Genomic DNA, 27,119 nt, shown 5'->3' with positions numbered 1-27,119 from the left:
TTATTATATAGGACTAGAGGCCTGGTGCATGAAATTCTTGCATGGGGGGGGGGGGGTGTTCCCTCAGCCCAGCCTGCACCCTCTCCAATCCAGGACCCCTCAGAGGATTTCCGACTGCCAGTTTAGTCCCAGTCCCCAATATTGCTGGCTCCTAACTGCTCACCTGCCTGCCTGCCTTATCACCCCTAACTGCCTTGGCCTACCAACCTGATTGCCCCCAACTGCCCCCCTGATGGCCTGGTCACCCCCAACTGCCCCCCATGCTGGCCTAGCATTCCCTAAATGCCCCCCTGCCAGTCTTGTTGTCCCTCACTACTCCACCAACCAGCCTAGTTGTCCCCAACTGCCCCCCCCCCCCATGCTGGCCCGGTCGCCCCTCACTTGGCCCCCTGCTGACCTAGTTGTCCCCAATTCCCCCCTGCCAGCCTTGTCACCCCAACTACCCCTCCTCCAGCCTGGTCGCCCTTTACCAACCTGGTCGCCCCTCACTGCTCTCCCTGCCAGCCTGGTCACTTCACGCAGCCTGCTGCTCACTCGTTTGGTTTCCCCTCGCTAATCGCTTGCTAGCCTTGTTGCTCCACTCAGCCTATTCAGTCATCCCTTGGGTTGTTTTGAATGTGATGGTCCCTGGCTCTTTATATATATATATATATATATATATATATATATATATATATATATATACACACACACACACACACACACACACATATACACACACACACACACACACACACATACATACACACACAGATAGATAGATAGATAGATAGATAGATAGATAGATAGATAGATAGACAGATAGATAGATAGATAGATAAATTTTCCCCAATTCAACTATGGACATATTTGGATTACTGGGAAGCAAATTTGGCTGATTTGGTCTGATTTCCTATCACAACTCTGTCTTGTGTTTGTCATGTAATCACCAACTGGCATACAAAAAATCCCAATCCCATTTTACCTGGTGACTTCCTCATCTATTGGCGTCTTCTTTGTGTCTTCCTATGCATTTTGTAAATATCCTATAGGAAACCTCTGTTATATCAAGAACCATAGTATGCTATATTCCTTGGTCTCCTTTTAAGTTTCTCCAAAGTCATGGCCAGATCTGTTTCTTTTTCATCTTCATAAACCCAAGATTTATCCTAATTTCAGAATGAATGAAAAAAAGAAGGAAGGAAAGGAGAGAGAGAAAAATTTTTCATAGCATGTTAAAGATATGAATATTTGATGCATTTCCATTGAATAAAATTTATGGAAAAACCTTAAACTTATGTAATTATTCTTTGCCATTCAATTCTGATTATGTCCACTGTACTACTAAGTCACAGTACTTCTTATTCTAAAGTGGTTTACTTTGCTAATCTAGAGAACTTTCATATCTTTAAACATATGTAACTTTTGCTGTTTCATTTTAAAATTTAGTATTCTAATTTTTAAATTCAAAGATGCTTTAAAAAAATTAAGTCATTCCATTCACTTACTCATTAAATTGTTTTTTAGGATTCTTTTTTATTTTATCAATATATAATACATTGGTGATTTTTTAGGCACTGAATTACCCTATTAGTCTTTTGCTACCTTAAAATTTTCACCATCTCAATGATAGTTCTTTATATCACATTGAATATACTAACTATACATAATACGTCATATAAATAATGTGAAGATTGCTTAAGTGTGTATAATAAACACAAATCAAATACCAATAAATGGCTTTGGTGTGTGTGTGTTTACAAATTGTGTGTTTTAAACTTTTCAGTTGGTGGAACCATGGAGCTTATCATACAGGTAGGAGACAGGATTGTTGTATTCTTAGGTCGTCAACAATTAGAGACTTCTTAACTACTCATCTTTTCACATCATAATGAGTATTTATGGAAATTGTAACTTTGACCCAAGTTTCTTCTTTTATATTTTTTTATAAGACCACTAAAATAAGAACATATCACTCTGATTTTGAAGGAAGAACAATCTATTTCTTAAAATACTTAGAAAAATTATATACTAAGTCCTTAACATTTTGCTTTATGTCCAATAAAAAAAAAGAAAATATTATTCTTAGAAAGAGGTTAATAAAAGAATCCTATAATCATCTTTGTGAGAGAAATCCATGACCTTATCTTTTGCTGGCAGTACCATATTAGCTATAATTAACTAATTAGTTATTAAGTTAATATGAGCAACAGCTATTACTTTATTACTATTCAGAAGCATCTGCACTCCCTAATATCATTGCTTAATAGGATATATTAGAAATCACTTGCCTTACTAGAAGCTTTTGTTTTATTTCCTTTTCTACTTGATGTAGCCATTGTTATGCTAAAGACTTGGCCTTGTTTAGGACAAAATTTTATCCCTTTCAGTAGCTTAATTTATTCATCAAAGGAAGGGATTTTCATCATCACAGATGTTTTGTGTGGTGTTTTTAATGTGTAAATTTGTAATCATGAAAAGGTAGTACACTTTTGTTTTGGCTTTGTTTCTAGATGTCCTAGTGTAGAGGTGAGCATGATGAATACCTGGCTGTACTACATGCCACTGAAAACATCCTCTTTTCTGAATCTGCTACATGATTTTGAGGAGACTGGTTGGATCTGACAAAGCAAAGAACATAGGGATTTTAGTATGAAGTGAGCCAAGGCTATTTAAACATTTCCCAAAGGACAGAGAATTCATGAAATTCAATAAAAAATATGACACATATTGATTAATCAAACATTCTGCAGCATCTGTTATTTTACTTATGACTTTCAAAATTATTTTTAGACAGCTTCATAAAAAACACTCCTTAAAATTTTGAATCAAGCTGGAATAGCTTTCTTTGGACACAGTACTATAAAAGTAGCAGCCTAACGTGAGCAAAAGGCTGCATAGCAGGAAACATGCTTCAGTTATTAATTCAGATCTATTAACCACTGTGATAAGATATGTAGAAATCATCAGGTATGCCACTTAGAGCCTAGTTTTGACATTAATCTGTTTTTTCAAGCTAATATAATGTATTCCACTAAGTATTCTTTTGCAATCATCCCAATTAAATAGGTGTGCCCATTATCTGTTAAGTAGATTCTTTAAAATAGGGTAATTGTCTTAATCTCTTGTTTATTATAACATAAAACAAATGTAGCACGATAAATCAATACTTAAGGAATTTCACATTTTTTTTATATTTTCTTTAGCACATAGCAAGCAGGTTGCCTTTTAGTTAAGAAATTGTGAACTGCTAGTTTGGAGATTCATTAGAACATTAACTTAGAAATCTAAGGCATCTCAAATCACTAATATATATATAACTGAGCTTTTTGCAACACCACAAAATATTTTTATATGAACTGGTTTGTTTTAGTATTAAAATTCAGGAAATTTTGGATAACTATTAAATGATTAAATAAAATTATTTCAGATTTTAATTTTGTTTGGTATCAATTATGTGATACCAAATATCATGTGTCCACAGTTCCTTAAAGGACAGTTGTTTATCTCTATCTGCAGAAGCTATTTAGGTTCAAGGTCAGCACTAGTCAAGATTTTTTTTTTTTTTTTTTTTTTTTTTTTTTTTTTTTTTTATCAGTGGGACTAGGGGACTATGATTTTAATCCAGCAATGTGGCCTTAGTTTGGTTAAGCGTGGCAAGTTCTTGGATTTCTTAAGGCAAATTTTTTCTCCAAGACTGTCTTACTGGTGTTGAATTTCTTTCCCTTTATGAACTCCAGATTCAAACTGTTCTTTTAAGGTCTACTGGAGTAATTGTATGCTCTGAAAGATTACCTGTCTCAATTAAAAAATTTTTTATATTCTTATTCTGTAAAAATGTTTAGGGCTTAAGAAAGTATATAATTTATTCAAGTATTGATAACACAGTACTGGCTTGAGAATAATATTTATAAGAATGAGATTTGTTTTCTAAGAAGTGATAAATTACTTGACATTTATTAGAAGTCTATAATTACTGCATTGCAAATGTTATCTTCTATTTTAACATTTTTATCTGATAATGCTATTGATTATAATGTTTATTATTGTTCTTTGATTACTTTGGCCAGTATGCTTTAGATATTTTTATGTACAACTGATTCTTTAAAAGTTTTCATTTTACTGAATGACCCATTTTTAAATATTTTCATATAAATAAAATAAGGAAAATGAGATTTTTAAAAAGGCTGCTTAAAGTTGAGTCCTGTTTTTCTAAATGAATTATAAATTATAAAATAGAATAAAATAATTAAATAGTATGTTTTAATTATTTATAATGATATCTTTTTTGTTTATATGCATCATGAATCTCAAGGATATCTGAATATTATAGGAGTATTTTAAAATGCATTTGAGAAAAAAATTAGACCTAATCGTAATGTTTAGAGATAATTTAAAAAAAGATATACAGTCTCTTTATTTCATTCTTTTTTCTTATGCATATATATGTATATTTTTTAAATGAGATTTTGCTTGGGGAATTTTTTTTTTAAGTGGGATTTTGCTTGGTGAATTAAAGAAAGTATGTTCATTTTACTGTTCAGCTCATTCATAACTCATGTATAATTTAAACAGTGTTCAGCTGTTGTTCTTTTCCTCAAATGTATAATCATGTCTTGGTTCTCTACTTCTCTTTATGTATGAGCTTGCCTGTTAGCCTATCTGAATAGGATTTACTACAGACCTTTCTTCAGTATGCTTATGGTTATCTGTTTAAAGTATATCTAGTCAAGCACTCCCTGACTCTCAATCCACAATTTCTAAGGTCACTGCTACACCACCTCAGACCAGAAGCCCATTTTTCTAATATTTAGCACAAGTAGAGGAAGGGAGATTACAGGTAATAATACCCTTTTCCTTTCCTATGCTTTTCAAAGAACTACCCTATCTCTTTGTTCTAGTATCCTCCCTTGCTTCTGCTTGCTGCCTAAGAGTTGGAACTAAACCTGTGCCTTTTGTAATATGGGGGTAATGTTTTATTATTATTTTTTAAATTCCATTCATTGTCATTTGTAAATTCAACAGTTATTTATTGGACACTTACCATGCATAGGACATACTTCATAGCACTGGGGTGTGGCAGTAAAAAGCCATACAAAGTCACTGCCCTTAAGGAAAATGAAAAAATTGAACAAAGATTTACAAAGCACATGATAGGACCTGCTTTCATAAGAATTTTTCATGAACTCTGGTTCAATAAGATAGCCTTCCAAGATTTTTAGACAAGATGTTAAAGTGTCTCTCTTCTTGAGCTATATCTGTTTGTTTAATATGCAAAACTTCACTGAAAAGACTGAAAGTAAGTTTCTTGTTAACTCAAGTTTTCATATGCACATATAAATAATGTTAAAAATGTAAATGGTGCCACAACCACTGAGATAGATACCTACTTCATAGAAATAAAATCTGTTGAATATTTTTGTGATGTCCACATGTAAGCTGCTTGGTGTAGTTATAAACTGTGTTGTGGGCTATGAGGTAGTTAGTTGGCATTCCCCTGAAATTAGAAAAGTCAACTGACGCTACAAGTGAGTAATGCATGCTATACCGCTATTTTTAAGTAATGAGTAGCTTACACTTATCTAAGTTACAATTGATTCATATACCTTCCAAAAAGTTCTGGTTCAGGAAATTTTATTTTATGCAATATCTAAATTTGAACATAAGGAGAGATTTACCCTTACTAAAAATTGAGGAACCGTTTAAAACATATTATGAAAGAGGTACCAAATGTGCTCAAGGAACTAGATGTTTTGGTTTGTCTCTGCTCTTCTGTTATCTGATTTTTTTTCCATTTAATTTGCCATAAATCTGTTTTCATTCCAGTACATAAAGGTCTTCATCATAAATTTTATTACAGTTTGTCATGAAGAATCACAATGTATTTAACCAACCTATTAAACCTTACGTTTAATTTTTTTTGCCATTAGAAGAAAAAATGCTGGCATGAACAATACAGTATTTTCATGTGTACACATGTCCAATGGCTCCATGTGAATTTTAAATGTTTTATAAAAGTGACATTACTGGATCATCTACTTCTGAAACTTGTTGATAAATTGCCCTCAGAAAGTTATATGCTAGCCTATAAATCTAGCAGGATTTTACTGGCATGCTTATTTCTATATATCTATGTATGCCACATCTTAAAATTATTTACCAATAAGTGCGACATTGTGGTATATGATTATTATTTGATTTCCTTTTTTGAATACAGTAAACTTGAATTTTTTGATTGATAAATATGTCAGTTTTTCCTCACTCCTTTGGCTTCCCTTTTTTCCTTTGGTATAATCATGACATGAGAGTATGTGTTGGTATGTGTGAGTGTGTGTGTATGTGAATGTGTTTGTGTGTACAAGGGAGTGAAATGGTCATTTATATACCAGCTCATTTGTTTCTGGTTCAGGCTTATTTTTTCTTAAGGATTTTTAAAGTGCTTCATATATTAAGAAATATGTACTAGATATCAATCTAGCATTTATCACGATGTCATACATTCCCCCAGTTTGATCTCAGCCTTCTAACTTCATTTGTATTGACTATACAAAACTAATAAATTATGAACTATTAGTTAAACACTGTTTTGGAAAGCCTATATGGAAATAGGGACTCTTAAACATTGTTGATGGGACACTAAGGGAGACTAAGCAGACAAGGCAAGAAATATCCTCCTATATAATAAAAGGCTAATATGCAAAAAAACCGAATGGTGGAACGACTGGTCACTGTGATGTGCACTGACCACCAGGGGGCAGAAGCTCAATGCAGGAGCTGCCCCCAGTGGTCAGTGTGCTTCCAAACGAGCCTTTCTGCCTTTCCTGCCTCCATGGCAGCGCTAAGGATATCTGGCTGACTGCTCCTGGACTGCGAGAGGGTCCCGGCCAGGCTGAGGGATCTCCCTGGGTGCACAAATTTTGTGCACTGGGCCTTTAGTCATTTATAATCCTTGATTAATCTTCGACTAGAGAAAAAAAAAATAGTAGGACATTGTTTAACATAGCACTTTATTTAAATAGAATTAAGTCATTTATCTTGTGATTCTAAAGTATTGTTGTGCCCAGCCTGTGAGTCTCAGTGATTGAGCGTTGACCTATGAACCAGAACTAGGAGGCCATAGTTCCAGTACCAGACAGAATACATGCACAGGGTGCCTGCTTGATCCCCTGTAGGAGGCATTCAAAAGGCAGCCAATGCGTGACTCCCTCTCATTGGTGTTTCTGTCTTTCCTTCTCCCTTCCCCTCTAAATTCAATAAAAATATATTTATTTAAAAATACTGTAAGAACTGTTATTGTATATATCATATTTCAATTAAGGTGAAATGAGATTTTTTTTAAAGTTTACTAGTGAACTTATTTTGTCAGAACTATTTCATTTACTAAATGTAATTGTTTATAATTGAACTTTGCTGCAAAGTAAAATTTTAAGCCTATAGATTCTTAACCTTTCAGTTTTTGTACTATACTTAACTGTACATTGTATTTTTTTTTTAATTTTGGAAACATTTTTTAAAGGCACTTATATATCTAACCAGTAATAAAATTTACATATTCATATAAAGTCATATTTCTAAACCCCTATCTTCTCTAGAAAATATGGCTAAGAGGTTAACAAAAAAATCTAACACTATGTAATGCTGAATGTTATGTTCTTAAATACAATGAAAAACAGTGAAAATGGTTTTAATTTTTTTTACTTACTATGGTTTTAATAGCTGGAATGTTTACTAGTACTTGCAAATGAACAGCTGTATCTTTAGCACCACAGGCTTAAATTAAGGTCCCAAAGTCCCATAGGTTTTACATTCCATGACATGTTAGCAAGAAACTTACAAATATAGAAAGTCTCATGTTCTAAGATGGAACACAACCATATAATATTCATGATTAGTGAAGCAAATAAAATCCAGTCCAACAGCAGGCTCTGTAAAAGAAATAGAAAATGATACAAGAGCAAAAAAAGAAGGAACTAATTTGTTTCTTTTTGTTAAAGTTGAATAGCAGTAAAAACAAACTTTTTATCATTTTAAAAGTCTTGAAGCCGACGCCTGTTTTGCTCAGTGGATAGAGCATCAGCCTGTAGACTGAAAGGTCCAGGGTTCGATTCTGGTCAAGGGCATGTACCTTGGTTGAGGGCACATACCCAGTGGGGGTGTGTGCAAGAGGCAGCTGATCAATGATTCTCTCTTGTTGATGTTTCTAACTCTCTATGCCTCTTTCTCCCTCTCTGTAAAAAATCAATAAAATATATTTTTTTTTAAAGTATTGAAGAAATTGACTTAGTTGATTCTAATTCTGGGTTGCTAATGTAATTATTTTAAATATTTCATTTTGTTTTTGCATGAAATATTTTCACATACCCTTGCTTAGACGAATTTTCTTGCAACAATTAATGATATAAACTTTTAAGCCATGTGAATTTTTTCCTTAATTTTATTTATATAAATGAGAAATATAAGAGAATGATGTTTGAGATCTTTGAATTTATAATAAGCACTTTAAATAAAGATTTTGTTATCTCTATTTTAAGACAACATAGTGAATATTTCGTTCTAATTAAGGAAATTATTAAACTTTATAGTCTGTTGTATCAAATATAATTTCAGTTTTGCTGGAAGTTTGCTGAACTGAAAATGATCTCTCAATATGAAAAGGATGTACCTGGATTCTTTTCAGTGATACCAGTGTATTTTTCTTGATAAAATAATCACTTAAAATTTAATTTTCTAATGTTATTAAGAAGCTAGAATTATCTGTCCACTCTATCCTTATATTTAAAAATTACATCAAAGCCCAGCTGATGTGGCTCAGTGGTTGAGCATTGACCTATGAACCAGGAGATCACAGTTCGATTCCCTGTTGGTGCATATGCCCGCGTTTCAAGCTCATCCCCATTGAGGACTGTGCAGGAGGCAGCCAATCAAAGATCCTCTCTCATCATTGATGTTTCTATTTCTTTCTCCCTCTTCCTTACTCTCTGAAATTAATAAAATATACTTTTAAAAATTACATCAAAATTTAAAGCAAACTTGTTGATTGCTTCAGTTAAGCATACTTCCATTGAATTTCTTCATTAAAAAGACAATCATATAGTGGGCATATACATCAGCCAGTATTATCGTGTGCTGTGCACAAACATGTATTCTACTTGTTCATCTGCAATTAAATTCACATCTAGTTCCTTGTCCCTAATATTAGTACAATTGTATGCCAATTTATTTTCTCTGGTCCCAGTTTAGCAAAATAAGGATGATATTTTTTAGTAATTTCAAGACAGTGTAATGGGTATTATTTCCAACCTGAAGGTGATGTCTTTTTTTTTTTTTTTTTTTTTTTTTTAACATCTTGGCTTTATAGATTTCAGAAAATAATAGTGAATTGCTACTTTTTAAATTATAAGATGTATTCAGCAGATGTGAATTTGAGTTGTGATATTTTAATTTTGGAGAGGATATTCTGTAAAATACTACTTGTTTGGGCAGGCTGTTTACAAGTTTTATATTCCAAAAGGTGTAATGGATAAATGAATTTATTTGTAGAAGAGATAAGTGGGTTTCCTCACTGGAGGACTTCACCTTTTTTAATATGCTAATTAATACACACTGTAAATCATTTAGAAAGGAGGATATTAAAGTGTTTATTTTTTCCCCCTCTCAAACGTGTTTGACCAGATATTCCTTTTTATCATGGAACATATTGTAGAGCAAGTGCTATGTAAAATATAATTAGAGAAGTGCTAAACTAGCATTTGGGAGTTTTAATACTTTTGAAAATATCTTATGTTTTTTTTTTCCAGCTTATCTTAAAACAGATTTATTGTATAACACAGTTATATCTTTTTATTTCAAAAAATACTTCTCCCAATTCCCAAATTATCTTAAAAGTGGAAACTTCAAAACTGTTACCTGTATAGTCATATTATTCAACTCATAATAACATCTGTTTTTCTGATAAGTAGTTTATATGAATTGGGTTCTTCCTATCTTTCCATCTTCATTTCTTTCCATATTCTCCTTGAACTTTTTCCCCCAATTATATGGCACTACTTACAGGACATCATAGTTCTGATAGACTTTTTTCTCTATATCATTACCTTTTCCCACATAGTTCCCTCCTCCTGGAACACTCCTTTCTTTCTTCACATCTGCTGATGAAATCTTGCGTTATATGATTTAGTATTCTGATTACTTGTGACCCGCTCAGTAAAGCTATACTGAGTTAATACTTGCCATCTATTTATACATAAGTCATCAGTTATTAATTCCTAAATATTAAGTGTATGACAAACTTGCATATATATGTCAGGATGATGTGGGTGTGAAGATGAACAATACAAACATATAACCAGAGACCTCACATACTTGTAGACTGTACAGGTTAGCGAATAATAAACTATAATCATAATAATTGTGATTATGGGTAAGTATAGATTGCTGCCTGTACACACAGGAATAGCACTTACCTTAGACTGTGGAAGCCAGGTGACTCTGGTAAACTGATATTGCCTGAGATTTGGTAATTAAATAGGAGTTTACTGAGGTAAAAGGATAAGGACAAGTAAAGTATCTAATAAAAGAGTTAAAAACACAGACAGACTTACATGAAAATAGATGAATGTCAAACAGACATTGATAATTATGTGGTATAGTAGTTATATTACAATAACATAGTGCTTTAGTATTACCAAATACCATGGCTTTGAGGACCCTACTGAACTCTGAGACCATGTTGGAACTGACTATGGCTGATAGGATGGTGTTCTGTTACATTCGTAAGACTTTATAAGTCACAGGTACTGAATTTCTATTTCCATGACATAGCCATGTAACTATACAATAGAAATGAAATCCTACCTGGATTTCCATAAGAGTAAATTTTCCACAAGATTGAAATAGATGAGTTGTGTATTCCTCTTCTGCTAATGTGGTATATGAGGAACACAGGAGTGTATAAAGTCTATGTATATTTTCTCCAGACTCAAAGTAGTCAAAGTCTTGTAAATTTTTTTTACAGACTACATATTGATATTATCTATGGAGTTTCTGTATCACGTTATTATTTTGTATTATTTTCTTAAGGTACACATAAAGAATAATATCCTGGCTGAAACTGGTTTGGCTCAGTGGATAGAGTGTTGGCCTGTGGACTGAAGGGTCCCAGGTTCGATTCTGGTCAAGGGCATATACCTTAGTTGCGGGCACATTCCCAGTTGGGGGGTGTGCAGGAGGTGGCTGATCGATGTATCTCTCTCATCGATGTTTCTAACTCTCTATCTCTCTCCCTTCCTCTCTGTAAAAAAATCAATAAAATGTGTGTGTGTGTGTGTGTGTGTGTGTGTGTGTGTGTTTTAAGAATAATATCCTGTAGGCTGCTTAAAAGTTTCATATTAGAAAATACACACAGAAGAAAAACTAACTTCCTTTAACTTTCATATTCACTATTTTTTACTGATAGTATTAGGTTTTTCTTTAATTTTAAGTATGCTCAAATGATTTATCAGAAGACTAGCTGTATTTTAAAAATACCTATTTTAAATTAATTCACAAAGCTGTTTCTATATTTGTTTATTTAATATTCCCAGTTTCTTTTTTTTTTTTAATATATTTTATTGATTTTGTACAGAGAGGAAGGGAGAGAGATAGAGAGTTAGAAACATCGATGAGAGAGAGTCATTGATCAGCTGCCTCTTGCACACCGCCCGCAACCAAGGTACATGCCCTTGACCGGAATCGAACCCGGGTCCCTTCAGTCCCCAAGCCGACGCTCTATCCATTGAGCCAAACCGGTCCCGGCTAATATTCCCAGTTTCAATCCGTCCTTTTAAAATTACGTTTATTGGGTGACATTGGTTAATACAATTATCTGGGTTCCAATTGTACAATTCTGTGACACATAGTTTTTATATTGCATGTGTGCCCGCCACCCATCACCATACACGTGACCCCTTACTGCCTTCCCTGCTGCCCCCTTCCCTCTGATGACTGACAAAAGCCTCATTGGCACAGACATAGTATGCTGATTGACCTCTCTTTCATAGGTCTTAGTCAGAAATACTTTTTGTAAAGCATTCAGACAAATTTTATTTATGTGTCAGTGATATTTCAGCTTGATAGTATACTGTACCTTCTTAAAACATGCAGATGTCCATAATCTTGACTTAACCGTAGGAACATACTAGGAATAGTGTTACTCTACATAACGTTATTTTACTGTTGCAATAATAAATCACATTTATTTTTAGAATAATTTGATTACAGATATTTTAAAATAATAGATCCTTTAGGCCTATCAAGTAAATATTTTCATGGCCTGTCAGATATCCTATATTAGTACTTTATTCTTCATCTATTAAATAGAGTAAAACTCTTAAAATCATATATTTTAGAATTATTAATAAATATGATGCCTATCAATATATTAAAACTTTTATTTTATTTTGATGTAATTTAGCAGAGTTTGGTCAAATTAATTGATAAAGACATTTATTTGCTCTCTTAGCAGTGTGTAGTTCCTGGCATTCAAAGATGCCAAACATAAATATCATGCTTTTATATGCAGCAGTATTGCAGGAAAGCCTTAATTTCTGCTCAGAATTTGATATTTTATCATTAAAACAATGAAGTTTAAATAGGAAGTTCCTGCTATACTCCTTGGCCAATGTAGGGAATTGATTTATTTGATTTTCCTCTGGGAAAACTCTTTGTAAAATTATTCTATGGAATCAGGTATACCTTAGAAAGAATAGTCAGAATTGGATAAGAAAGCATTAAGCTGAGCTCCTATCCCTGTATGTTTCTAAAAGGATGGATAAAAATAACAGTCTTTTGTAATATAATATAATATAATATAATTAATATATGATAAGATAATATTAGATAATATAATATATGGTGGATATATTTATTCATTAGTAGATTTCAATAGGAAATAATATGTGGCAATAATCCTTGGTAAATTGAAAATAGTCTAATAATAGTTCTTGCTTTACCTAGTGTCATAGATAATTCACCTGTTTAATACTTCTATGAATTTCCTTTCTTTTGGCATTTACGAAGATTTCAATATAATCAACCTAGATAAATATCTTACTGTGATGTGGCTCAACCAAAGCCATACTTTTAACTCATTAAATTAATAATTCTTTATTAATGTTCTGCTAAATATTGGGCTGGGAATACTGCTATGAACAAAACAGTCAAGGTTTCTGCCCCCTTGGGCCCTTTGTTCTCATAGGAGGTAAAGGCCTAAGGGAGAGCAAGCTTGGCAGGTCCCAGGAACTAAAAAAGACTCAATTCCCTGGAGTGTGGAAAAAGAGATGGAGAGTAATATGAGATGAGGACTGACAACTAACCAGAGGCCAAATCCTAATGGGTTTTGAAAGCAAGAGTAAAGGATTTGGAATTATTTTTCCCCCCAGCCTTTTTAAGAAATCTTTATTATTGAAAGTATTATATACGACCCCCCGTTTTTCCTCATTGACCCCTTCTAGCCTGCACCTGCCCCAGGCCTTCACCACCCTGTTGTCTATTCCATCCATGGGTTATACATATAAGCATATGAGTTCTTTGGTTGATCTCTTTCCCCCCCTCCCCCCTCCCCCGCCTTTTCTCTGAGATTCAACAATCTGTTCCATGCTTTTTTTTCATAGGTGAGACTAAAAGAAACATTATAAAAGAAGTTTTGGATATGGAGCATATGTTGAAACTGAGGTAACAGAGAGCACAGAGAAGGATAGGAAATTGACCAGATTCAGGGACATAGACTATGAGCCTATAATGATGGCTAAAGAGCTTTAGACTTCTGCTGGTAACTTAGCCATATAGGAATATGAGGAATGGTCATCTCATAGGAAGATGGTTATAGTCCAGCTTACTGTTTTAAAGGTATGATGCCACAGACATTTATTTTCTACTTCTTAAAATGATGTGGTGGTCTTCAAGGGGAGGGGCAAGAGTAGTGAGAAACTGAGGTGTTGTGGTAGCCACTGGTGAGGGGAACAGCTGACTCAAATGAACTTAATAAATGATACATACTCAAGGACTTAATCACAGTGCCACATTAATGAATAAGGGCAGGAGGCCAGAAACTAAGGAAAGGACAGAAAACCAAAGGCCCAGCAGTGCTTTCCAAAAGAAAGGAGGCCAGAGAATGACAGAGAGCCATCTGTCCTCACATGGATCAGAGGCCAGGGGGTGACCAGGAGTCCAAGGATCTGTCTTCAAGTGGATCAGAAGTCAAGAGGACTGTCCAGAGGGTCAGGAGGTTTAAGCCCATGACAAGTTATGCATTCCTATGATAGTGCATGAATGTATCAGACAGGAAATCACTCTTGTTACATCCAGGTAACATCTAACCTGGGATAAAAATTGACAGGTTTTATTCATAGAATTAAAATAATTCAGAATAATAGACAAAGATAGGAGAGAGGCTTATATGAAACAAGAATTGGAATTATACAAAATTATTATAGAAAACCAGGTTAGCCATTTTCTGAGACATATATTTTAAAACTATAATAGTTCAAACTTAAGGATATAATAGTTAAGTAAGTTAAATTTGATTTGTTATATAACAGGTTGAGTTATTGTCAAACTTCTGTTAGATGTAGTATCTATTTTCTTATCTCACCTTTAGCCCCTGTAACTGTAAGATATTTTGATGTTTTCATATTATAATTCTTTAATACTCCATGTTGGAAAACAAAATGATAAGATGCTCCATTGTCTTTTTACATGAGAGAATACTCTAATAATTTTTAAGCAAGGGAGTTGAAGAACTTTGAGGAACTGCTCAGCCTCACTTCCAGCCCACAAGTCACATTTTTCTCTGACTTTATTTAAAAATGTGTTGCTGACTATGCTCAGCACCATAGTTATAGCCAAACAATAATGCAGAGGGAGAATATAGATTAGCAGGGTGTATTAGTGGTAAGTTAGTATTTTCTTTTTTGACAAAATATTGCTGCTTTTTCCATTGTGAAAAAGGACTTTTATGGAACCCACAGCTCATATCACACTTAGTGGTAAACCACTGAAAACTTTCCTGCTATGATCAAGATTAAGACAAAGATGCCTGTTTTCACCACTGCTATTCAGTCATTATTCGTAGTTCTAATCAGAATAATTGAACATGGTATATTCTTGAAAGATATACAAATTGAAAAGAAAGAAGTAAAAATATTTTGTAGATGACATGACCCCATGTATATAAAGCCCCAAAGACTCTATAAGAAAACTACTACAGTTAATAAACAAATTCAGCAAAGTTTAGGTTATAAGACCAATATACAAAAAAAACAGTCTGCTTCTATACATCAGCAATGAACAACTGCAAAAAGGATTTTATTTATAACAGCATCTGAAAAAATAAAATCTCTAGGAATTTAATAAAGGAGATGAAAGACTAAGAAGACCTAAATAAATGAAAAATTATCCAAAGTTAATGAGTAGGAAAACTTAATATTGTTAAGATATCAATACTAAACAAAGCAACACAGATTTAATTTATCCCCATTAAAATTTCAAATTTTTTCTTCTTCTTTTTCCAGAAATGGAAAACTTGGTCCTCAAATTCATATGGAATTGTCAAGAGGCACCAAAGAACCAAAACAATCTTTAAAAAGAACAAAGTTGGGGGGCTCACTTCCTGATTTCAAAAATTATGACAATGTTCTAGCAATCAAGAGTGAGGTACTGACATATAAGGATAGATGTATAAATCAATGGAATATAATTGAAAGTCTAGAAATAAACCCTTATATCTGAAGGTACTTGCAAATCATATATATTATAAGGCATTAATAACTAGAATATATAAAGAACTCCTAAAACCCAGTAATAATAAAAGACAACCAAATTAAAAAATGGTCAAAGAATGTGAATAGACATTTCTCCACATAAAATGTACAAATGGCCACTAAGCAGTGAAAAGATACTCATCATTAGTCATTGAGGGAATGCAAATCAAAACCTCACACCTTTTAGGATTTTCTATTAAAAATAATAACTAATGCCGAAACCGGTTTGGCTCAGTGGATAGAGCGTCAGCCTGCGGACTGAAAGGTCCCAGGTTTGATTCTGGTCAAGGGCATGTACCTTGGTTGCAGGCATATATCCCCAGTAGGGGGTGTGCAAGAGGTAGCTGATCGACGACTCTCTCTCATTGATGTTTCTAACTCTATCTCTCTCCCTTCCTCTCTGTAAAAAATCAATAAAATATATTACAAAAATAATAATAATGACTCTTAGCATGTGGAAAAATTGGAACCTGGGTACATTGATGGTAAAAATATAAAATGGCAGAGTTGCTATAGAAAACAGTTTAGCTGTTCCTCCAAAAGCTACTACATACAGAATTACCATATTGAAATCAGGGACCTAAGCAGATAGATTGTACACTAATGGTCATTGCAGCATTATTCACAATAGCCAAAGGGTAGAAACAACCTAAGTGTTCATCAGTAGATGAATGGATAAACAACATGTGGCATATATATATAAGAAAAAATTATTCAATCATAAAAAGGAATAAAATTCCTATACTACAACATGAAGGAAGAAGATATTATGCTAAGTGAAGTAAGCCAGACATAATACAAATAAATTTAATTCAACTTACATGAAATAAGATGAATAGGCAAATTTATGGGAACAAAAAGTAGAGGTTACAAGGGGAATTGGAGATAGGGATTTTTTTTTCTTTTCTTTTTTTTTAAAATATATTTTATTGATTTTTACAGAGAGGAAGAGAGAGGGATAGAGTTAGAAACACAAATGAGAAACATCCATCAGCTGCCTCTTGCACACCCCCTACTGGGGATGTGCCTGCAACCAAGGTACATGCCCTTGACAGGAATCGAACCTGAGACCTTTCAGTCCGCAGGCTGACACTCTAGCCACTGAGCCAAACCGGTTTTGGCGGATTTTTTTTTTTTTCTTAATGGTTATGGACTTTCTGTTTGAAGTGATAAAATAGGATATGGTAATATTTATAAAACCTTGTGAATAAAATTAATGCCACTGAATTGTACATTAACTAAAGTGCATGAGTTAATAAGAAAGTTGTGATGCATTTACACCATGGAATACTATACAGCAGTACGAATAATGACCTATTACCCTTTGAGACAGCATAGAGGGACCTGGGGAGTATTATGCTATGTGAAATAAATGAGAAAAAGATAATTGTCACTTGATCTCACTTACATGTGGAATCTAAAGAACAAAATAGATCCAGAGGCATAGAAACATGAAACAGACTGGAAATCTTAGAGGGAAGGCAGTGGAGGGTGGGTGGCTGGGAAGAGATCAACCAAAGACCTTTTTATATGCATATACGCATAACCCATGGACACAGACAATAGGATGGTGAAGGCCTGGGCTGGGGTGGGTGTAAGCTAAAAGGGGTCAATGGAGGAAAAACTGGGACATCTGTAATACTTAAAAAATAAACTTTTAAAACATGGTTTGAATGTCAAATTGTATAATTTACCACAATTTTAAAACATTTTGGCATTTTATGTAATCTCAGCACACATATTTTAATAAAACTTTTAAAGTATATTCTTTTTCAAATTTAGTCTTTTTCAAATCTTTACTAACTTATTTTCCCATATTCCTTCTCCCAGCAAGTCCATGGGTCAAATTGTTCATGCTTCCTCGGCATTTATTTAATATTGTGTGTGTGTGATCAATAATATGACATTTGTTATCATTCACTGACTTAAATAATTTTACTCCTTCTTAAAATACATGCAGATGTGGGCCTTGCCTTCACATTGGATATATTGACACAGCATAAGTATGATTATTTTTTAATAACCATATTTTTAAAGAAATTATGGAATAATGTCACTGATTAAATTTGGCTAGTCCATTAATGTATATTAGAACTCAAAGGTGATAGCTTATGTTATATGTTAGGAATGGGGTCATCAGCGGAGATGTTCATCTAGCTCCTAGCTTATGGCAGCAGCACTCCCCAGATTTGTTACCAAGCTGCCTGTCTAGTAATATGTTGTTTCCTTACAAATGACTTTGATTAGCTATGCATACCACCGCTTGACACACTTCTGAGTTTCTGAGCTTAACTTGATACCATGTTTGTTGCACATTGTTTTTTTCAGCTTCCAAGCATGGTCCCTAAAATTCTGCAAGTGAACTCCTATTACATAAGAGATAGCTACAAAAATTTCAAGTGCTGCCTGGCCTGTGTAGCTCAGTATTTGAGCACTGACCAGTGAACCATAAGGTCATGGTTTGTACCCGGTCAGACACATGCTCAGCTTGAGGGCTGAATCCCCAGTAAGAGGCAGCCAATCAATGAAACTCTGTCATCATTGATGTTTCTCTTTCCTTCTCCCTTCCTCTCTTAAATCAATAAAAAAAATTTTTAAAAAATCCCAGGTGTCATTTTTCTTAATGCAGATATTAAGAGTACGAATCTGTGTCAAAAATGTTGGCAGTGATTGGGAATAGACGCAAAGTCAGAAAGTCTCTTTTATATATACACAGGAAAATGTAATTACATTTTTAATAAAATTTAGTCTTGGCAATTTTACATTGGCCAAACCAGGATGGTAGGAATTCCTGAATTTAGCATCAACCTGTTCTAAGGATGAATGAATAACTTGTCATCACCATAACTGTTGGCAGGAGCTTTTGCATTACCTCATAATTTAAAAACTGGAAATGAATTACAATATACATAAGAGCATACCGTAGTTGTTACTTAGACTTTCAGATATGTCTGCTTTCGTACCTCAGGCTTCTTCAGATGGTAGAGTCTCCTAGGCTCCTGGCTGTTTTAAAGGAAATGAGTATGTCATTTGCATTTAGGGGACAGAGAGTGAGTTAGTGAGAATTTGGACATCTACTCTTGATTGACATTCATTTTCTCATTTTTATTTTTTTGGAAAATATGAGTACTTAAAATTATTTTTATTTAAGTACAGTTTATATACAATGTTATATTCATTTCAGCTGTATATTATAGAATTCAATAGTTATGTATCTTAAAATGTGATCACCACACTAAGCATAGTAATCATCTGTATACAACTCATCACAGTATTATTGACTGTTTTCCCCTTCCCCTTCCAAACACATTCCCAAAAATATGAGTACTTTTAAATTTATCTGAAAAATATATTTTGGCTTTATTATCTGTCATTTAATGTTAAGCATGCTTTATAAATAGGGAATTGTCTTCACTACATTGGCTCAGGACTAAAGCATGTTAGAATGGCCCTTTGCAAATTTCTACAGTTTAGAAGTAGACACATGGTTGTGTTGAGATACAATCACCTGGAGAACAAAAGCAACTATTATTTTATATTATGAGCTGTCAATTCCTATGATTTCTTTTTTAAAGGTCTCTCATTGAAATAGCATATTTCCCCCTTAGCAATAATGATAGGTAGGGTAGGAGGAGGCATGATCAAATGTGCATAACTGTGCAGTGGTATAAAAGCTGCAGTTACAAACTGAACTGAACTTTTTGCGGCCATTTCCTAAGTGCTTTATTTGATCTGAAAACTTATTCTAAAAATTTGCTAGTAGCCTAAAATTAACTAATGCACAGTTACTATCTTCTTTGGTGGTTTGTTCTCTGCAAAGAAGGTTCAATTTACTTTATATTAACTTTGGAATAAATCTGTTAAGTGAGGTTTATTATACAACTCAGTGTATTTTAAAAAAAATGAAACTTGGTGAAAATTATTTTGTTTTCATTAAGCTGAAACATATGTGCCTTTCTGAAATGGATATAATTTGATAACTGACCTAACATTACATTTTCAGAAGGTATATGTTTATATTGGAAAGAATGTGATATTTGACAAAACTTTATTTGTTAGTTACGTGTCCTGACCATCTGCTTTTACTTCCTTACCTATAAGTTGGAGATAATAATTATCTGCCATGGTTATTATACCATTAAATTACATACTATTGGTTATATAATATACTAATTACATTGATATATTAAATATGTGTACATAACATTTTTATAAATCATAAAATTGTATATTTAAGGAAGTATAATCACCGTTTAAAGCACTCATCTTGGAATAATGTTATGAGATGTTATAAAATTCCTTAAACTTTCAAGCTTTTCCCTATGAGTATAAAGACATGGTAAGAAACCAAGTCAAAGGAAAAGATGTATGGTTGTAAACTTAGAAATATCTTTGAATTGGCTTTATTTTTTGAAATTGGTAACGTATATATTTTCCTCTGAATGAATGTAATATTATATTCCCATACCTAGCAAACGATTAAATATCTGTTAGTGGGGGTTTTGCTGATGTATTTACCCTTAATTGAGACTTTTTCTGATGAAATGACAGCAATAAATATAACCTAAGAAGTGCATGTAAATCATCTTATTTATAAAAAGTATTAATAAGGCCGGGACCAGTTTGGCTCAGTGGATAGATAGTCGGCCTGCGGACTGAAAGGTCCCGGGTTCGATTCCGGGCAGGGGCATATACCATGGTTGCGGGCACATCCCCAGTGGGCGGTGTGCAAGAGGCAGCTGATCGATGATACTCTCCCATCGATGTTTCTAACTCTCTATCCCTCTCTGTTCCTCTCTGTGAAAAATCAATAAAATATATATTTTTTTAAAGTATTAATAAGAATGGATGTTTCTCATGTATAGATTATTGCAGGTGATATGTTTTAAAGAAATGATAACATCTGTTGAAAGGTAATGTATTAAAGATACTTTTTTGTGTTTGAATCTTTCAAAAATTTTAAAGTTATTATTGTGATTCTCATCTTTTAAAATAACATATTTTGTTCTGTGTAACCATAAATTTGTAATACATGTTATTGATAATGATGGTACTCTGTACTTTTTCTGTTTTTTAATATTTTTATTGATTTTTAGAAGAATGGAGAGGAGAGAGAGAGAGAGAGAGAGAGAGAGAGAGAGAGAGAGAGAGAGAGAGAGAGAACATCGATGTGAGAGAGAAACATTGATCTGCTGCCTACCTGGGATGAAGCCCACAGCCAGGGCAAGTGCCCTGTCGGGGAATCAAACTTTTGGTACATGGGGCGACACCTATCCAACTGAGCCACAACTGGCCAGGGTGATACTCTGTACTTTTAATCATTAATCTAAAGGAAAGTCAATTAACTGATGCTTTTGCTTTTGTTAAACCGCAAAGACATGCAAGTGATTAAGTTATCGTGATTAGAGATTGAAAAGAGTGAAATACTAATGCAAGTTGCTTTATTCATTTAAAAATTATTCTATCTTTTTAAAATAAAAATGCCTACATACAGTTTAAACTTAAAGAGACCATTAAAGGAATATTTTACCTGTTGACACTGACCTCAAATTCAGAAGAAAAAAGGCAAAATAGATTTCGAAAAGGTCGAGCTTTTGCTATGGTTGTCACTAGAAACCTATTTATACTGGTAGTGTATATGCTTTTAACAGCCTTGCTTACCTGATTATCAAGCAGATTATCAGTTGAGAATAAGAAGCAGCAAAGTAAAAGTAAAGAGAGGAGCTGTTAGAATCAGATATGCCAACAAACAACAGGGATAACTAGCAGTAAGGGAAAGAATATGGAAATTGATGGAGCACATACTAATCACAGAGTATCATTGAAATTAGGATAAATAGACATATATAACCCCCCAAAAATCTTGAGGTTACCACTTATTACTGCTCAGAAATAGTTGAGTCCAAGTATTTTGAAAATGTTAAATGTGTTTGAAAATATGTAACAAAATGGGAGATATTTCTTAAAATGATAGTAACTAATTTATGTTGAAAGAAAGAAACCCTATTCATTCAGAATATTAACTATCCTGAATTAGCAATTTCTCAGTGCTAAAATAAGCCCTAGGTATGAGTTTACAGGAGCTGATAAGCAAAGCTGTTGAGGACAGGAAATTGTGGGTCTCTGTCATTCATACAGTCACCAGGAGTCTGAGCTGACATTAATGGCACATAATACATACACACAAGTAGCTGTTATCCTACTATAAAATTTTACCACATGTCATGTTTTGTTTTAAAGCTCATTTTTTCCTATTGCATTATTAAATGGCACTCTCAGTTCTTTATGAGACCAAAGATATTGTCTATAGGTTGTCATAGAATTATTAATATTCTACTATATTTTTGTGTTAATTGTTCATTTTGAAATGCTTCATTGTCACTCATCTAACCAAAGTTCTTACTTGGTTGACACTAATATTGCCTAAAGATTTATATATTTTCATTCTTAACTCAGTGTCTAGCATAAGACATTAAGTTGTATTCTCAGTAACATATATTGATGTGTGTGTTTTTTTTTACATCTAAAAAAGTTCACTAATTTTCATGATAGGGTGGGGCAAAAATAGTTTTACAGTTGTGAGTATGTGAAACAAAGTTTATTCATGTACGTATTATTATCTACTAGAGGCCAAGTGCACGAATTCAGCATAGGTGAGGTCTCTCGGCCAGGCTGGCAATCTAGGCCTATCAGGGGGCCGGACAACTGTGGGGAGGGACCTGGGAGGTTGGCCAGCCAGGGGGAGGGTCCACAGGAAGTTTGCCAGATGGAACCCACTATCGGGGCTAATAGGGAGGCCAGGAAGGAGGGAAGGGACTGCCAAAGGTTGGCGTGGGAGGACACTGACTACCAGAGGGCAGCTCCTGCATTGAGCGTCTGCACCCTAGTGGTCAGTGTGCATCATAGCGATTGGTTGGGCAGTCGCTTGGGTAGTTCAGTCCTAAAGGTTGCTTAGGCTTTTATATATAAGTGTGTGTGTGTGTGTGTGTTTATATGTATGCATGTGTGTATATGTGTATATATGTATATATGTATATATATACATATATACACATACACATTCATACACACACACACACACACACACACATAATACAATGAACCCTTTATATGCTTCTTATATAGCAACAGTATCAAGATTTGGGCTTATCTACTTCATTTTCTTATTTCCTTGTTACAGAAATATTTGGAGCAAATCCCCATCATTTAACCTGTACATACTTCAGTTTGCATTTTTAGAAAACAAAAAGAGCCCTAGCCGATTTGGCTCAGTGGATATAGCATCCGCCTGTGGACTGAAGGGTCCCAGGTTCAATTTTGTTTAAGGGCACCTGCCCTGGTTATGGACTCAGTCCCCAATGGGGGGTGTGCAGGAGGCCGCTGATCAATGATTCTCTTCCATCAATGATGTCTCTATCTCTCTCCCGCTTCTTCCTTCTCTGAAATCAATAAAAATATATTAAGAAAAGAAAATTAAAAGAAAAATGGTGCTTTTGAAAATTAACATTAATTCTTTGACACTAATATGTACTTCTGATCAGGTTGCCACAATTATGTTTGCTTCCTCGAGGTGACATTAAATTTACAATTTCCATTATTATTTGTAAACTGTAATATAGTGTAAATATTCAGTTAGATTTAAGTTCAGTTACTTGGGGACATAGTTTTTAGTAGGTGCCCTGGGCTTCATATTGTATCACATCAGGAGGCCTATGTTTGGTTTTCACACTAGTTATGCTAATATTGATCAGTGAAGTCAGATGGTGACTGCCTAAATTTTCCATTGAGAATTTCCCACTAACCTTTCATGTTATCATTTTTATGATCTTTGTCTAAATCAGTTATTTTATTTGATTGGTCAAAGGGTAATGTTCTCATTCTGTCTTAAGGAGAAGGAGTCTTTAAAAATTGAAGAAACAATAACATATTTTCCTGCTTTTGAGAATGATCTAATAGAAAAGAAATATGACGTAAGAAAGAGCTCTACCACCTAAAGAAACAGAGGCTGGGTAGATAAGAACCAAAGGGTTCCACTGCACAGATGAGTAGGACCAGGAACGGTTGAGGTAACTTGTCCCAGGCTACAGTACCACAGAGTGCAAATATTTTATTAAATTTCTATCTAAATTTTGCATGGAATAGGTTTGATAATTGTGCCTAGTTTTAGAAACATCTCTTTTCATTTGATATGAAAGATGATATTTCATGTGAATTCAAAACTTAAAGCCATTCCAAACTTCATTACCTAATTCGGCATTGCCCCTCCTTGTTAGAGTTTTTCTAATCTTCCTTAGAACTGTAATTTCAAATTAATGGCGTCTTATACACCTATATCTTTACATTATAAGAAATGTGGGCAATACTTTTATGTAACTATTTTTCAGCTTTTATTAGCTAGTCTGTTGCAAAGAGAAGTAAATGTTCCTGTTAAATAAAATGATAAATAACTGGCAGTTTAGTTTAGACACTAATGGATCCTAAAAGCCTTTAAAATGACAAAAAACAGCAACTTTTATGATTTATAGGCTCATTTTTGTTACACAGTTTGGTCATATACCTGACAGTCTTTCCTCTTTGTGACTTTTTCCTAAAAATTACAGTTTTGTGTTATCTGAGTGTAAAGGCCATTGGAGTTCAAGAGAAGAATATGACAGCATCTCTGCTGAGGATTATAGCCATTCCCAGTGGAGATGTACAGTCTCCTTTTCCCACTTCTTGGACACAGTTCTAATAGCAGTGGTATAATTTAATACTCAAATAATATGTCCCTGTAAACTCTTCAAATTGTCTCATACATGCTGTATGAACTTTAAGCAATCATATTTCTTTATGACTCAGTGATTTCCATTTACTACCAGTTAGCTATAAAATTACAAGTGTATTGTGGTTACTTGTTGTCTAATATGTTGTGCATTCTGTTATATTAGAATTTTAAAGCAATGTGGATTGTATAATCTCTTGAGTTATATCGTGCCATTTTAAATTTTTTTAAAAATCACTATTGAGGTTGCACTGGTTTCCTTTCCTATTTTGGCATACCCAGCTCTCTAGTAGTCTCCAAAAGCAGGAATGTAATCTGAGCTGTGGGTGGTTTTGTTTGCCAACTTAGATGAAACACTTTGCATGAGTTCCATCGATCGATTCTCATCCTTTCTAGACATTTATTGAACAATTAATACAACCTTGTAAAGACCCCCTAGAGTATTTCTATAAACTAGATCATTTTACCCAAGAGCCACAGAGATACATCAAGATAGAAAAGGATGAAAAAGCTGTTTTGGAGAAATAGAAAGTACTAAGCCTTCAAACTCACATTATGGATTCTCTTCATCCTTATAAATGAAAGATATACTTGTTCTTTTTAAAAATATTTTGTTCAACTTAGAAAGCTTAACTTTTCATAGATATGAATCATCATTGTTTAAATCATGAAAATTTAATTGAGGTATATTCATAATTAATACTTTAATTCTTCCCCTAATTTTGTGATTAAAGTCTTTTTTTTCCTAAAAGAAAAGATGATAATTTTTTAATATTTTTTTGGCTATTGGTCCTTAAAACAATATAAACTCCCCGTGATTTCATCAATATTTGTGTTTTCGTAACTCTGTCATTCACAGTGTACTTTAAAAATACTTTATAGAGTGGCTTAGAATTTTGAAATTATTACCAAAAGGAAACATAATAGTAGGTAGATATTGGAAGTTTTTATATTAGTTAAAAAAATAAATATTTTGTTTTAAAATACCATTCTTTTATTTTTTGATAACTGTTTAATAAAGGAATATTTATTTCTGACATGTAAGTTTATGTGTTGTGTTAGGATGCTGAAAATATTACAGTTTTAGACCAGTCTGCTGCAGTGAAGCTAAGATTAGTCTAAAAAACTAATCATTTATTTTTTATTGCCTTAAAGTTTATCTGTAAAGTATAAAATGGATTATAGGACTTGTGTATTAGACCCAACCAATTTTGTTTTAGCACATCATATGTCTAAACTTTATTACTAGATGTAAAATAAATACTGTTAATTATCTTTATGAAATTTTGTCAATTATTCATTAATTTAAAATTTCATAAACGTATTAAATTGTGTTTTAACTGGTATCATGTCATTATTAAAATTACATAATCAGTAAAATCAGTGTGGTTTATTTATACAATGAATATTTATTGTACACCTAGTATTGTGGAAACTACACCAAACTAAACAGGCTAATTCACTGTTGTCCAGGAGCTTGCATTCTAGTGGTAAAGTACAAGGTAAAGATATAAAATGTCAGGGGGTGGTGTTGCTACCCGTGAGTGAAAGGAGAGCAGGGTAAGTGAATAGGGGCAATAGAAATTCTGAAATGTACCTCTATGTAAGCTTTCCAAGATTCCCTCTATCCATTGACTTAAATGTTCTTTTTGCTCTAGACCAGCTGTTTGTATCATCCATGTAGGTATTTCCATTGTTTTTCACATCATACTGTCCTGTAATTTCTGGATTAATGTTTGGCTTTGCCCTTAAGCTTATGCTTTTTGAAAGTTGCGTCCATAAATCTTCTGTGTGTCACCAGTTTGTAACACTAACTCCTGTTGTAAGTGCTCGGATTTTTTACATCAATAAATGAATGACACTCTCAGAACTGAGGATATCTGGCTCCGTTGGAATCCAAGGGCCCTTTCTGAGATAATTAGGAAAACATGAGTAAAAAATTGTTAAAAAAAAAATAATAATAAATGACATGGATTTATACATTCTGTTTGGTTCCTTTGTAATATTTTTAATTAATTTAGAGTTACATTTTACCTTATTTTATTGGCATTACTATATTATCCTTTTTTTGAAAAAACAAAGTTTTCTGAATATTAATCTTTTATTCACAGGTACTACTGAACGAGTGTGTTTGATCCAGGGAACAGTTGAAGCACTGAATGCAGTTCATGGATTCATTGCAGAAAAAATTCGAGAAATGCCTCAGAATGTTGCCAAGACAGAGCCAGTCAGCATCCTACAACCCCAGACCACCGTTAACCCAGATCGCATCAAACAAGTGAGTGTTTAGTTGGGAAATCAAAGAGAACTACTCATAGCATAGTCTGAATTCCTTATCAAAGAAGCCTTTAGTCTTACTATATATTTTTTTTCTAAAAATACTTAAAATAACAGTTGTCATTTATTTATTTAAAAATGATTGTTCTCTTTCTTACATTGATTTGATTGATTGAATTATTCATTTCAACACCGAGGAGCAATTATGTGATTCATTTCTGTTACGATTTACAGACACAAATTTGATAATTTATGAGAATTTAATCTATTTTAAATTATATCATTTTTAAGTAAAGTATAAAAAT

The 27,119-nt window shown here is 33.5% G+C and overlaps 1 protein-coding gene across 5 annotated transcripts in view; it reads left to right on the top strand.

Annotated features, from left to right (window-relative positions):
- Window positions 1-27,119, top strand: part of NOVA1 (NOVA alternative splicing regulator 1) — a 138,639-nt gene that overhangs the window by 80,392 nt on the left and 31,128 nt on the right. For all 5 annotated transcript variants that reach the window (XM_084869947.1, XM_084869948.1, XM_084869949.1 and 2 more), the window contains one exon: window positions 26,649-26,815. In XM_084869947.1, coding sequence (XP_084726073.1) covers window positions 26,649-26,815 — 167 coding nt within the window. The remainder of the gene's footprint in view (window positions 1-26,648; window positions 26,816-27,119) is intronic.

The sequence above is a fragment of the Pipistrellus hanaki genome, assembly GCF_964339955.1.
Source record: "Pipistrellus hanaki genome assembly, chromosome: 1".
In the NCBI taxonomy this organism is placed as follows: domain Eukaryota; kingdom Metazoa; phylum Chordata; class Mammalia; order Chiroptera; family Vespertilionidae; genus Pipistrellus; species Pipistrellus hanaki.
Note: the sequence above shows the minus strand (reverse complement) of the source record. Positions and strands in the feature narration are given on the sequence as shown.